Source organism: Pristiophorus japonicus, chromosome X (genome assembly GCF_044704955.1).
Source record: "Pristiophorus japonicus isolate sPriJap1 chromosome X, sPriJap1.hap1, whole genome shotgun sequence".
NCBI classification, from domain to species: Eukaryota; Metazoa; Chordata; class Chondrichthyes; family Pristiophoridae; genus Pristiophorus; species Pristiophorus japonicus.
This window is the reverse complement of record NC_092010.1, coordinates 31,436,971-31,451,670: the sequence shown is the minus strand read 5'-3', so window position 1 is coordinate 31,451,670 and position 14,700 is coordinate 31,436,971. Positions and strand designations below refer to the sequence as shown.

The window sequence follows — 14,700 nt, the reverse complement described above, 5'->3', positions numbered from 1 at the left end:
TCATTGACTGTGAAGCGCTTTGCGAAGTTCCGAGACTGTGAAGGGCGCTATATAAATGCATGTTCTTTCTTTAAAAACCTCCTCAAAACCCATCTCTCACTGGCAAAGCTTAGGTTATCCTTCCTAATTCTCCATTCCTGTCTGATTTCCATACTCCTATTTGAAGTGCCTCAGGTTGCTTTTTGTGTTAAAAGCCCTCTAGAGGTTGCTGTAGATTAGTTCTCCTTAAATCTGACAAGATTCCAAACTGTTGAAAGAACGCTGAGAAGTTTTTGACGGCTCTTGGAATATTGGCACATTCTGGTTTGCCGAGACCAGAGAGGAATGGCTGCCCCAGACGGAATCACGATTGGACATGAGTAGCAGCTTTAAGTCACCAGTTTATCATCTAGCTTTTTGAATTTGTTGAAAAACTTACCTCAACGTGATGATTAAAGAATAATGAACCCAATCTCCACCATTGTGCAAATCAAAGAGCTGGGGGAGGGGGGGAATTGCCCTCCGCACCGTTTCGGGCGGATAACTCGAATTATTTTAATTATTACCGCCTGGAGGGAGGCGAAGGCAGGAAATACAACTCTTTAACTGACACCTCCCAGTGCTTTGGGGTGCTGTTTGATGCGGTGCAGGGGTGGGTTTGGGTCGGGAGCGGGGTCTACGGTGATGACGTCGGCACGTAGCAACTGCCCTCCCCTTCAGTTAAAGGGGCGAGACGCTGCGAGGCCTCCGTGGCACCCACTGGGCCACCAGCAAAGGGGTCACTGCTGGGCGGTAAGGGGTCAGAGCGCCGGGTGGGGTGGGAAGTCGGGCGCGGCGGAAACTCGTTTCACACAGCCCCCTGCCCCCGGTCGGTAAGGCCTTACTTAAGAGCTGGTAACGGGCCTTTAAAAAGGGCCAATTTTGGCACCCTGTGCTTTAAAACAAGAAAACTGATTTGCGGCTAGTGTGTGTAAGGATAAAAATTACTGTTGGTAAAATTAAGAAATGAACAACTTAATTTGTTGCAGTCGTTCCTCTGTCTGCGACTGTAATGGAGGTGTTAACCCATAATTAAGCATCGGGACGCGTGACTTTTATCGTTTCTGTCCCTGGTTTGTAATATAAATGTTATTAATGTAAGTTTTTCAAATCTTTGTTGCAGGTTATCGCTGTTTCAAGGCTGTCATGTTCCTCTGTGGGCTAATGTTTGGCTCCATCATCATTTTCCTGCTGTGTTACAAGGAACGAGTTCTGGACATTCAGCTGAGCGTGGAGGCCAGTGCAGGCATTGGTCTCGGCATTGGAATCCTGTGCGGACTGGTTACCATGCTTGTCCGCAGTGTAGGCCTCTTCATGATTGGCCTGGTGCTTGGCCTGCTGGTAGCAACCGTCACCCTCATCGTGATGGAGCAGTTCTACCACCCACACACCATCTGGGTTCCAGTGGGGCTTCTTATTGGCATCGGGATGCTGTTTGCTGTCCTAACTTTACAGTGGCAAAAACTCTTCACCATTATCTCCACCGCGGTCTTTGGTGGCGCCATCATTACACTAACTGTGGACTACTTCATTGAGCTGTTTCTGTTGGCGCAGTATGTCTACGAGAGGCTCAAGATCGCTCCCTCGCTGCCTGTGTGTTGGTACAGTTGGGTGATCCTTGGCATCTGGCCGGTGCTGAGCATTCTGGGAATCCTGGTCCAATGGAAATTGACAGCGGAAGGCTACTCACACACTGAAGGTGAGGCCACCTCAAACCCACGTTTGTGTGTTCGTCCCGAGAGCATCAACTCTGTGAAGGGGGTGGGGGGAGCATGGGGAGGTTTTTTTGACATTAATAACATTTGGAAAACTTCTATGAAAGTTTTCTTTGTAATCTTTATCTCTGTAATATCCTCCAGATCCATAATCCCTCAACCTCTGTGCTCTGCCGATTTTGGCCTTTTGACCATCCCTGATTATAATCGCTCCACCATCGGTGGCCGTACCTTCAGCTGCCTCAGCCCTAAGCTCTGGAACTCCCTCCCTAAACCTCTCTTTCCTCCTTTAAGATACTCCTCAAAATCTGTCTCTTTGACCAAGCTTTTGGTCAGCTGTCCTAATATCTCCTTATGTGGCTCGGTGTCAAATTTTGTTTCTCATAACTCTCAAGAAAAATATATTCCAGTGAGGAGGAAAGGGTGCAAGGGAAAAGATAGCCATCGTGGCTAAGTGAAGAAATAAAGGACGGTATCCAATTAAAAACAAGGGCATACAAAGTGGCCAAAACTAGTGGGAGGACAGAAGATTGGGAAGCTTTTAAAAGCCAGCAAAGAATGACTAAAAAAAGTGATTAAGAAAGGGAAGATAGACTATGAAAGTAAACTAGTGCAAAATATAAAAACAGAAAGCAAGAGTTTCTATAGGTATATAAAAAGGAAAAGAGTGGTTAAAGTAAATGTTGGTCTCTTAGAGGACGAGACCGGGGAATTAGTAATGGGGAACATAGAGACGGCAGAAACTCTGAACAAATATTTTGTATCAGTCTTTACGGTAGAGGACACTAACAATATTCCAACAGTGGATAGTCTAGGGGCTATAGGCGGGGAGGAACTTAACACAATCACAATCACTAAGGAGGTGGTACTCAGTAAGATAATGGGACTAAAGGCAGATAAATTCCCTGGACCTGATGGTTTGCATCCTCGGGTCTTAAGAGAAGTAGCGGCAGGGATTGTGGATGCATTGGTTGTAATTTACCAAAATTCCCTGGATTCTGGGGAGGTCCCAGCAGATTGGAAAACTGCAAATGTAACGCCCCTATTTAAAAAAGGAGGCAGACAAAAAGAAACTATAGACCAGTTAGCCTAACATCTGTGGTTGGGAAAATGTTGGAGTCCATTATTAAAGAAGCAGTAACAGGACATTTGGAAAAGCAAAATTCAGTCAGGCAGAGTCAGCATGGATTTATGAAGGGGAAGTCATGTTTGACAAATTTGCTGGAATTCTTTGAGGATGTAACGAACAGGGTGGATAAAGGGGAACCAGTGGATGTGGTGTATTTGGATTTCCAGAAGGCATTTGACAAGGTGCCACATAGAAAATAGGTGCAGGAGCAGGCCATTCGGCCCTTCAAGCCTGCACCACCATTCAATATGATCATGGCTGATCATGCAACCTCAGTACCCCACATAAAAGATTATTGCACAAGCTAAAAGTTCACAGGATTGGGGTAATATATTAGCATGGATAGAGGATTGGCTAACTAACAGAAAACAGAGAGTCGGGACAAATGGTTCATTCTCGGGTTGGCAATCAGTAACTAGTGGGGTGCCACAGGGATCAGTGCTGGGACCCTAACTATTTACAATCTATATTAACGACTTGGAAGAAGGGACCGAGTGTAACGTAGCCAAGTTTGCTGACGATACAAAGATGGGAGGAAAAGCAATGATTGAGGAGGACACACAAAAATCTGCAAAAGGACATAGACAGGCTAAGTAAGTGGGCAAAAATTTGGCAGATGGAGTATAATGTTGAAAAGTGTGAGGTTATGCACTTTGGCAGAAAAAAAATCAAAGAACAAGTTATTATTTAAATGGAGAAAGATTGCAAAGTGCTGCAGTACAGCGGGACCTGGGGGTACTTGTACATGAAACACAAAAGGTTAGTATGCAGGTACAGCAAGTGATCAGGAAGGCCAATGGTATTTTGGCCTTTATTGCAAAGGGGATGGAGTATAAAAGCAGCGAAGTCATGCTTCAGTTATACAGTGTATTGGTGAGGCCACACCTGGAATACTGCGCATAGTTTTGGTTTCCATATTTATGAAAGGATATACTTGCTTTGGAGGCAGTTCAGAGAAGGTTCACTAGGTTGATTCCGGAGATGAGGGGGTTGACTTATGAGGAAAGGTTGAGTAGGTTGGGCCTCTACTCATTGGAATTCAGGTGATCATATCGAAACATATAAGATTATGAGGGGGCTTGACAAGGTGGATGCAGAGAGGATGTTTCCACTGATGGGGGAGACTAGAACTAGGGGGCATTATCTTAGTATAAGGGGCCGCCCATTTAAAACTGAGATGAGGAGAAATTTCTTCTATGATGGTTGTAAATCTGTGGAATTCGCTGCCTCAGAGAGCTGTGGAAGCTGGGACATTGAATAAATTTAAGACAGAAATAGACAGTTTCTTAAACGATAAGGGGTTATGGGGAGCGGGCAGGGAAGTGGAGCTGAGTCCATGATCAGATCAGCCATGATCTTATTACATGGCAGAGCAGGCTCGAGGGGTCGTATGGCCGACTCCTGCTCCTATTTCTTATGTTCTTTTAACACTGCTGTGAAGCACCTTGGGATGTTTTATTATGTTAAAGATGCTATATGAATACAGGTTGTTGCTGTTGTTGAAAGGATTTCCTCCTTCTCTTTACCTAATCAAACAGACTTGCACTGGGGTACTGTTCCAGGGATGCTGACAACTTTACTCGACTTGCCTTTCTTCATTTATAAGCCCAGGCAATGAGTGTCCATGGACGGTTGCCACCCAGCGGAGGCTGATCTTGCCACCATCCAGTGCCCGCATGCATGCACTTTTCAGCAGAGGTCACTGGGATTGTGCTCAGGAGGAGGAACATTGATGGTTATTTTCCCCCACCCCGCTTCCTTTAGCCTGAGACCAATTCTAGTGTCCCCAGCACTCCCCCACTTAACTCAGCACAGACCAGCATCAAACTTGACACACTGCTACTTTGTGTGGCTCGGAACACACTGGATGATGGCTTGACCCAATAAGCCATTTGAATGATAAGATTCTCGCACTGTACAATCGGTGCTGTGGAGTAGATCGATCTGAGGATTTGGTGGACTCACTATATTGTCCTGCCCAGTTGCTGCATGGATGCTGATCTCCTGTAATCATCCGGGTGGGAATCACTTTGGGAGCAGGTAGAGAGAGCCGAGATGTGCTGCCCTGGATTCATTTGTTCCGCTGTTTGTTTGATGACCAGTTTCTCGCCTAGGAACATCGCTAGGTCCAAACTTCTTGTTGCCACAATTGTTTGCTACTGACTCCAGTGGGATAAGGAAATGAGAATAACAGAAGCATGTTTTGGCCCAATTGTTATACTCTTGAGTAATGATGTAGATAACCTGTAAAGAGGAGGTGGCAAGTGAGGGCGAAGGCGGGGGGGGGGGGGGGGGGGGGTGGTGGTGGTGTGGAGGGTAAGGAGAAGGAATTCCTGCTATTAAAAACATTCCAACGTCACTAATACTTCCTTCTTCCTGTAGTTATTATCAGTAAACGACAAAAACGAGTGCAGTTGATGAGGATACGACAGAAGGAAGCAAAGAAGCGACAGCGGGCGTCACAGGCAGAGGGCACATACCGCAGGAAGCCGTACCCAGTCAAGCGATACGCGGGAGACATTCTTTCACCGGTAAAGTATCAGTCATTGGATGGAGTGGTCAACTGTGTCAAAGGCTGCAGACAGATCTAGAAGGATGAGGAGGGATAGTTTACCTTTGTCACAGTCACAAAGGATGTCATTTGTGACTTTGATGAAAACCGTTTCTGTGCTGTGGCAGAGGCGGAAACCGGATTGGAGGGATTCAAACATGGAATTCCGGGAAAGATGGGCACGGATTTCAGAGGTGACAACATGTTCAAGGGCTTTAGAGAGGAAAGGGAGGTTGGAGATGGGGCGGTAGTTTGCAAGGACAGAGGGGTCAAGGGTTGTTTTTTTGAGAAGAGGGGTGATGACGGCAGATTTGAGGGAGGGGGGACAGTACCTGAGGAGAGAGAACCGTTAACAATGTTGGTCAACATGGGGGCCAGAAAAGGAAGTTGTGTGGTCAGCAGTTTGCTGGGAATAGGGTCAAGGGAGCAGGAAGTGGGTCTCATGGACAGAATGTGCTCGGAAAGGTCATGAGGGGAGATCGGAGAGAAACTGGAGAAAGATGTGAGGTCAGGGCTAGGGCAGAGGGGGTCCTTAGAGGAAGTTTGGCTCAGTGGGCTACAGGAAGGAAGGGACGAGACAGAGGCAGCCGAACGGATGGTCTCAATCTTAGAGACAAAGAAGTCCCTGAGCTCCTCACACTTGTTATCAGAGGTGAGGGAGGTGACTGGGGAGAGGGGTTTAAGAAGACGGGGTTATCCAGAAATAGTGAGCGGTTTTGGCAGATGAGAGCAGGACCTGATAGTTCTTTACATGGTCCAGCCAGATCTGGCGGTGAATGGCTCAACCAGTTGTCCGCTATGACCCTTCAAGTCTGCGTCTCTTGGACTTAAGGGAGCGAAGATCAGGGCTGTATCAGGGGGAACGGCCAAGGTGAGAGACCGTCATGGTTTTAAGAGGGACTAGTGCATCAAAGGTGGTGGTGAGGGTGTGATTGAGCAGATCGGTAGCTGCAGAAATATCCTGGTGAATGGAGGTCCAAAGGATGGACAGTTGGGATTTTGTAAGTGAATTGGGAGTTTTTTTCAGAGGTGGACACAGAAGGAGGTAGAGTTGGGAGGGGGGGGTGGGGGTGGCGGGGAAGGGGATGTGGATGGAGAGCGATACAAGGACTGCACTCGCCTGGTTCCATTCTTATCTATCTAATCATAGCCAGAGAATCACCTGCAACAGCTTCTCTTCCCGCCCCCGCATCGTTACCTCTGGTGTCCCCCAAGGATCTATCCTTGGCCCCCTCCTATTTCTCATCTACATGTTGCCCCTTGGCGACTTCATCCAAAAACACAGCGTCAGTTTCCACATGTACGCTGACGACACCCAGCTCTACCTCACCACCACTTCTCTCGACCCCTCCAGTCTCTAAATTGTCAAACTGCTTGTCCGACATCCAGTTCTGGATGAGCAGAAATTTCCTCCAACTAAAGATTGGGAAGACAGAAGCCATTGTTTTCGGTCCCCATCACAAACTCCATTCCCTAGCCACCGACTCCAACCCCTTCCCTGGCAACTGTCTGAGGATGAATCAGACTGTTCGTAACCTTGGTGTTATATTTGACCCCAAGGTGAGTTTTCGACCGCATATCCGCGCCATCACTAAAACCGCCTATTTCCACCTCCGTAACATCGGCAGTCTTCACTAATTGAACAATTACTTCGGTTCTGCCTTCACGAAGGAAGACACAAATAACCTTCAAAATGTACTAGGGGACAGTAGGTCTAGTAAGAAGGAGGAACTGAAGATATCCTTATTAGGCGGGAAATTGTGTTAGGGAAATTGATGGGATTGAAGGCGGATAAATCCCCGGGGGCTGATCGTCTGCATCCCAGAGTACTTAAGGAAGAGGCCCTAGAAATAGTGGATGCATTGGTGATCATTTTCCAACAGTCTATCGACTCTGGATCAGTTTCGATGGACTGGAGGGTAGCTAATGTAACACCACTTTTTAAAAAGGGAGGGAGAGAGAAAACGGGTAATTACAGACCGCTTAGCCTGACATCAGGAGTGAGGAAAATGTTGGAATCAATCATTAAGGATGAAATAGCAGCGCATTTGGAAAGCAGTGACAGGATCGGTCCAAGTCAGCATGGATTTATGAAAGGGAAATCATGCTTGACAAACCTGGAATTTTTTGAGAATGTAACTAGTAAAGTGGACAAGGGCGAACCAGTGGATGTGGTGTATTTGGACTTTCAAAAGGCTTTTGACAAGGTCCCGCACAAGAGATTGGTGTGCAAAATCAAAGCGCATGGTATTGGGGGTAATGTACTGACGTGGATAGAGAACTGGTTGGCAGGCAGGAAGCAGAGAGTCGGGATAAACGGGTCCTTTTCAGAATGGCAGGCAGTGACTAGTGGAGTGCCGCAGGGCTCAGTGCTGGGACCCCAGCTCTTTACAAAATACATCAATGATTTAGATGAAGGAATTGAGTGTAATATCTCCAAGTTTGCAGATGACACTAAACTGGGTGGTGGTGTGAGCTGTGAGGAGGATGCGAAGAGGCTGCAGGGTGACTTGGACAGGTTAGGTGAGTGGGCAAATGCATGGCAGATGCAGTATAATGTGGATAAATGTGAGGTTATCCATTTTGGGGGCAAAAACACGAAGGCAGAATATTATCTGAATGGCGGCAGATTAGGAAAACGGGAGGTGCAACGAGACCCAGGTATCATGGTTCATTAGTCATTGAAAGTTGTCATGCAGGTACAGCAGGCGGTGAAGAAGGCAAATGGTATGTTGGCCTTCATAGCTAGGGGATTTGAGTATAGGAGCAGGGAGGTCTTACTGCAGTTGTACAGGGCCTTAGTGAGGCCTTACCTGGAATATTGTGTTCAGTTTTGGTCTCCTAGTCTGAGGAAGGACGTTCTTGCTTTTGAGGGAGTGCAGCGAAGGTTCTCCAGACTGATTCCAGGGATGGCTAGACTGACATATGAGGAGAGACTGGATCGACTGGGCCTTTATACATTGGAGTTTAGAAGGACGAGAGGGGATCTCATAGAAACATATAAGATTCTGATGGGACGGGACAGGTTAGATGCGGGAAGAATGTTCCTGATGTTGGGGAAGTCCAGAACCAGGGGACATAGTCTTAGGATAAGGGGTAGGCCATTTAGGACTGAGATGAGGAGAAACTTCTTCACTCAGAGAGTTGTTAACCTGTGGAATTCCCTGCCGCAGAGAGTTGTTGATGTCAGTTCTTTGGATATAGTCAAGAGGGAGTTAGATATGGCCCTTACGGTTAAGGGGATGAAGGGGTATGGAGAGAAAGCAGGAAAGGGGTACTGAGGGAATGATCAGCCATGATCTTATTGAATGGCGGTGCAGGCTCGAAGGGCCGAATGGCCTACTCCTGCACCTATTTTCTATGTTTGCCTTGGTTCATCCGCTGCTGAAACCCTCATCCATTCCTTTGTTACCTCTAGACTTGACTATTCCAAAGCATTCCTGGCTGGCCTTCCACATTCTACTCTACGTAAATTAGAGATGATCCAAAACTCGGCTGCCCCAGAGTCCTAACTTGCAGCAATCCCGATCACCCATCATCATCATCATAGGCAGTCCCTCAGAATCGAGGAAGACTTGCTTCCACTCTTACCATGAGTTCTTAGCTGACTGAACAGTCCAATACGAGAACCACAGGTTTCTGTCACAGGTGGGACAGACAGTGGTTGAGGGAAGGGGAGGGTGGGACAGGTTTGCCGCACGCTCCTTCCGCTGCCTGCGCTTGATTTCTGCATGCTCTCGGCGATGAGACTCGAAGTGCTCAGCGCCCTCCCGGATGCACTTTCTCCACTTAGGGTGGTCTTTGGCCAGGGACTCCCAGGTGTCATTGGGGATGTCGCACTTTATCAGGGAGGCTTTGAGGGTGTCCTTGTAATGTTTCCTCTGCCCACCTGGGACTCGTTTGTCGTGTAGGAGTTCCGAGTAGAGCGTTTGCTTTGGGAGTCGTGTGTCTGGCATGCGAACAATGTGGCCTGCCCAGCGGAGCTGATCAAGTGTGGTCAGTGCTTCAATGCTGGGGATGTTGGCCTGGTCGGGGACGCTAATGTTGGTGCGTCTGTCCTCCCAGGGGATTTGTAGGATCTTGCAGAGACATCGTTGGTGGTATTTCTCCAGCGACTTGTGGTGTCTACTGTACATGGTCCATGTCTCTGAGTCATACAGGAGGGCGGGTATTACTACGGCCCACCCCTGTGCTTGCTGACCTACATTGGCTCCCTGTTTACATTTTTTTAATCCGTTTTCAAATCTGTCCATGGCCTCTCCCCTCCCTATCTCTGTAATCTCCCCCAACCCTACAACCACCCCCCCCCCGGCTGAGATATCTAGACGACTCCAGTTTCAGCTTCTTGAGCATCTCTGATTTTAATCGCTGCACCATCGGTGGCCGTGCCTTCACCTGGCAAGGCCCCAAGCTCTGGAATTCCCTCCCTAAACCTCTCCGCCTTTCTCTCCTCCTTTAAGACATTTCCTTAAAACCTACCTCTTTAACCAAGCTTTTGGTCATTTGCCTATTTATCTCCTTATGTGGCTCGGTGTCAAATTTTGTTTTATAAGCACCTTGGGACATTTTACTATATTAAAGGTGCCATATAAATACAAGTTGTTGTTGTTGTTGTAGCCAAACTCTCCTCCCCTGCAGGGAACGAGGAACAGCGAGAGCTGAGAACCTCTGATCTCTATAACTACCTTTCCATTCTTTTGCACCATGTTATGCTACATGGTTACCCATCATCATCATCATAGGCAGTCCCTCGGAATCGAGGAAGACTTGCTTTCACTCTAAAAGTGAGTCCTTAGGTGGCTGAACAGTCCGATACGAGAGCCACAGACCCTGTTGCAGTTGGGACAGACATTCGTCGAGGGAAGGGGTGGGTGGGGCTGGTTTGCCGCGTGCTCCTTCCGCTGCCTGCGCTTGACCTCTTCACACTCTTTGCGTTGAGACTCGAAGAGCTCAGCACCCTCCCGGATGCACTTTCTCCACCTTGGGCGGTCTGTGGCCAGGGTCTCCCAGGTGTCAGTGGTGATGTCGCACTTTACCCGGGAGGCTTTGAGGGTGTCCTTATAACGTTTCCGCTGCCCACCTTTGACTCATTTGCCATGAAGGTACATGGTTACATAGAATTACTGAGTATTTACAGCACAGAAACAGGCCATTCAGCCTGACTGATCCATGTCGATGTTTATGCTCCACTTGAGTCTCCTCCCATCCCTCTTCATCTAACACTATCAACATATCCTAATATTCCCTTATCCATCATGTACTTATCTAGCTTACCCTTAAAGGCATCTATGCTATTCACCTCAACCACTCCCTGTGGTTATATATAACCAATATCAATACCGGAATAGTGTCAGATAACTAATCCAAAAAAGCGGCAGTTATATGATTAAAAATGGAGGTGCTGTGAGTACATAGGAGTGAGTTATAGGAAAGGAATTTGATCGAGTGACACAATAGACCACCAGAATGCCTGCTACTCATCTGCCCTCTCTTACCCAGTGTTTGCTCCTCTGCTCTTCGGAAGGTGCTGGCAGCTTGCTGGGGTGCGGTTCCATGGAAATACTTGCCTTAGAGGCAGGCGGTGCAACAAAGGTTCACTGGATTGATTCCTGGGAAGAGAGGGTTGTCCTATGAGGAGAGATTGAGCCGATACTCTCTGGAGTTTAGAAGAATGAGAAGTGATCTCATTGAAACATGTAAGATTCTGAGAGGGATTGACAGGGTAGATGCTGAGAGGATGTTTCCCCCGGGCTGGGGAGTTTAGAACTAGGGTTCACAGTCTCAGGATAAGGGGTCGGCCATTTAGGGTTGAGATGAGCAGGAATTTCTTCTCCGAGGGTAGTGAATCTTTGGAATTCTAGACCCCAAAGGGCTGTGGATGCTGAATCTCTGAATATATTCAAGGCTGAGATCGATAGATTTTTGGACTTTTTGGGGGAATCAAGGGATATGGAGAACGGGCGGGGAAGTGGAGCTGAGTCCATGATCAGATCGGCCATGATCTTACTGAATAGCGGAGCAGGCTCGAGGGGCCAAATGGTCTACTCCTGCTCCTAATTCTAATGGACACTGACTGTCCTCTGCCCTGTGTGAGCCTAGGCAATGAGGCTGGGATTTCCCACTTTGGTGGAATCCCAGTGGCAGCGTCAGTGGGGCGGGAGTTCTGGCCCGCTCTGACCCCAACTGATTTTCTGCAATTGGGGATAATTTCCCGATGGCATTGTCACCTCTATCAGTAAGCCTATTTGGGCTGGAGGGGAGGAGGTGGGTCGGGGGGAGGGGGGGTTGAAATGTCTGCTGCAGGCCTCACTATGTGATTGGTTTGCATAGGCTGAGGCAGCCCGTTAAACTTTAAATCTCACTCCACTTCCACCATGGCAGCCCTGGATTTCCCATCATTCCCAATGGAAAATCCCAGAAATGGTGTAGGGGATGGGATATGAGGGAGGATGGGTCTGGAGGATGGATGAGGGGGGAGGGAATGGTTCCTTACCCAATTTCCCACCCACATCTGCTTGCGTTAAGCTGGGAAGCCACAGTAACTTCACAGTTGAAAATCCCAGCAAAGAAAGAAATCTTTCAGGTTTATTCTGCGAAGTTGTTACTGTCCCAATTTCCACACGAAAGAACCAGAGGCGACCTGCGAAACAAAAATGTTACACAGCGAGTTATTTTTTTTATTCGTTCCTGGGATGTGGGCGTCGCTGGCAAGGCTGGTATTTATTGCCCATCCCTAATTGCCCCTTGAGAAGGTGGTGGTGAGCCGCCTTCTTGAACCGCTGCAGTCCGTGTGGTGAAGGTGCTCCCACAGTGCTGTTCGGGAGGGAGTTCCAGGATTGTGACCCAGCAACGATGAAGGAACGGCTGATATATTTCCAAGTCGGGGTGGTGTGTGACTTGGAGGGAGACGTGGAGGTGGTGGTGTTCCCATGCGCCTGCTGCCCTTGTCCTTCTAGGCGGTAGAGGTCACGGGTTTGGGAGGTGCTGCAGAAGAAGCCTTGGCGAGTTGCTGCAGTGCATCTTGTAGATGGTGCACACTGCAGCCACAGTGCGCCGGTGGTGGAGGGAGTGAATGTTGAAGGTGGTGGATGGGGTGCCAATCAAGCGGCCTGCTTTGTCCTGGAGTGTCCGAGCTTCGAGTGTTGTTAGAGCTGCACTCATCCAGGCAAGTGGAGAGTATTCCATCACACTCCTGACTTGTGCCTTGGAAAGGCTTTGGGGAGTTCAGGACGTGAGACACTTACCGCAGAATACCCAGCCTCTGACCTACTCTTACAGCCACAGTATTTATGTGGCTGGTCCAGTTACGTTTCTGGGCAATGGTGACCCCCAGGATGTTGATGATGGAGGATTCGGCGATGGTAATGCCATTGAATGTTAAGGGTCGGTGGTTCGACTCTCGCTTGTTGGAGATGGTCATTGCCTGGCACTTGTGTGGCGCGAATGTTACTTGCCACTTATCAGCCTGAATGTTGTCCAGGTCTTGCTGCATGCGGGCACGGACTGCTCCATTATCTAAGGAGTTGCGAATGGAACTGAACACTGTGCAGTCATCAGCGAACATCCCCACTTCTGAACTTATGATGGAGGGAAGGTCATTGATGAAGCAGCTAAATATGAATGGGCCTAGGACACTTACCTGAGGAACTCCAGAAGCGATGATTTGTATGGCTGTGGGGAAAGAGCGGGGGAGTGGGACTAATGGGATCGTTCTTTCAAAGAGCCGGCACAGGCACGATGGGCCAAATGGCCTCCTTCTGTGCTGTATCATTCTATAATAATGAATTTTTCTTCTTTTTCCCTCCAGAGCTACATCCAGAGTATCCGAGATCGGCAGACAGGAACATCCATGAGTAGTCTGAACACAAACATTCACACCATCGTGGATCTGGATTATGACTGCGGTTCCACCGTCCCACTCACAGCCACAACCCCAGTTGTCACAGCGTGAGCTAGTCACCATCGCACAGCGAGTACTGGTCAAGGGTATTAGTGAACAATCAGTTTATATAGATCCTAGCAGGTGACTAGTAGATAACATGTTGCGCTCTCGTCTGAAGTCTCTGCACACCATGGTCTGTTTGTGTCTCTCTCTCGGAATCACAGTTCCTGCAATGCAACTATGAATAAATCTCTCGAGTCTCCTGGTTTGTTACCTGCTTGAATAGTTCTTCAGCAGCCTGACTGAAGGGGCTTGCTGGCCAGAAGAAATGACGTCTCTGCTCCGTGAACAGGCATCGAACACAATGCAAACCGCTCCACTTCATCCTCCGGTAATGGAAGGGGCCTGTCATGGGAGGTGGACCAACATGGCACATTGCCAGCCAGGGAAATGTGTGCCATGGTGATCCAGCAGATAAAGCCATGTGCCCCATGTACAGGAAGAATAATCAGGACATGTGTACAGCTCGTTCATGAAATGATGGACTTCACCTCTTGGATTCTGTCCCTGCTTCAGGGTGCGTGTTAGCAGCGTGTTCTCCAATTAGCTTGCCACGTTCACAGCAGGACCTATAGTTGTTGTCTTTGGGCCACCAGCGTGGCTTTTTACGCAGCCGAAACTCATCTTTAACTATTTCTTTTGAATGTGCCATTTCCTGTATAACGTATTCAACTGTTTGCTTTTAAAGCCAGAATGACTTAATTCTCTTTGAAGCCTTTAGTAGTTTAATGTGTCGTTGTTCAGTCCAACAGGTCTTTTGTCTCACTTTAATACTGTTCAACGAAATGTGTCCCTTTAAATATAATCCAACAGAGTAAATGGCAAAATGTTAAACATCAAACACAATTTTTTTTATTCCTGGGATGTGGGCGTCGCTGGCAAGGCCTTATTGCCCACATTTATTGCCCATCCCTAATTGCCCTCGAGAAGGTGGTGGTGAACCCCCTTCTTGAACCGCTGCAGTCCGTGTGGTGAAGGTACAACTGAGTGGCTTGCTGGGCCATTTCAGAAGGCAATTAAGAGTCAACCACATTGCTGTGGGTCTGGAGTCACATGTAGGCCAGACCGGGTAAGGACGGCAGATTTCCTTCCCTAAAGGACATTAGTGAACCAGACGGGTTTTTATGACAATCCGGTAGTTTCATGGTCACCATTACTGACACTAGCTTTTTATTCCAGATTTATTTAATTAACTGAATTTAAATTCCCCAGCTGCCGTGGTGGGATTTGAACTCGTGTCTCTGGATCATTAGTCCAGGTCTCTGGATTACTAATCCTGTAACATTACCACTATGCTACCGTTTCCATAATTGCTCCTTTGATTCTGTACTGTGGCTTTCTTTAC

General features: G+C 48.0%; 1 protein-coding gene across 1 annotated transcript in view; it reads left to right on the top strand.

The window, feature by feature from the left end:
* Window positions 1-14,169, top strand: part of LOC139240854 (transmembrane protein 198-like) — a 108,459-nt gene extending 94,290 nt beyond the window's left edge. Inside the window, exons 3-5 of the mRNA XM_070869340.1 lie at window positions 1,142-1,717; window positions 5,245-5,393; window positions 13,221-14,169. Coding sequence (XP_070725441.1) covers window positions 1,142-1,717; window positions 5,245-5,393; window positions 13,221-13,364 — 869 coding nt within the window. The 3' untranslated portion in view covers window positions 13,365-14,169. The remainder of the gene's footprint in view (window positions 1-1,141; window positions 1,718-5,244; window positions 5,394-13,220) is intronic.
* The last annotated feature ends 531 nt before the right edge of the window (window positions 14,170-14,700 follow it).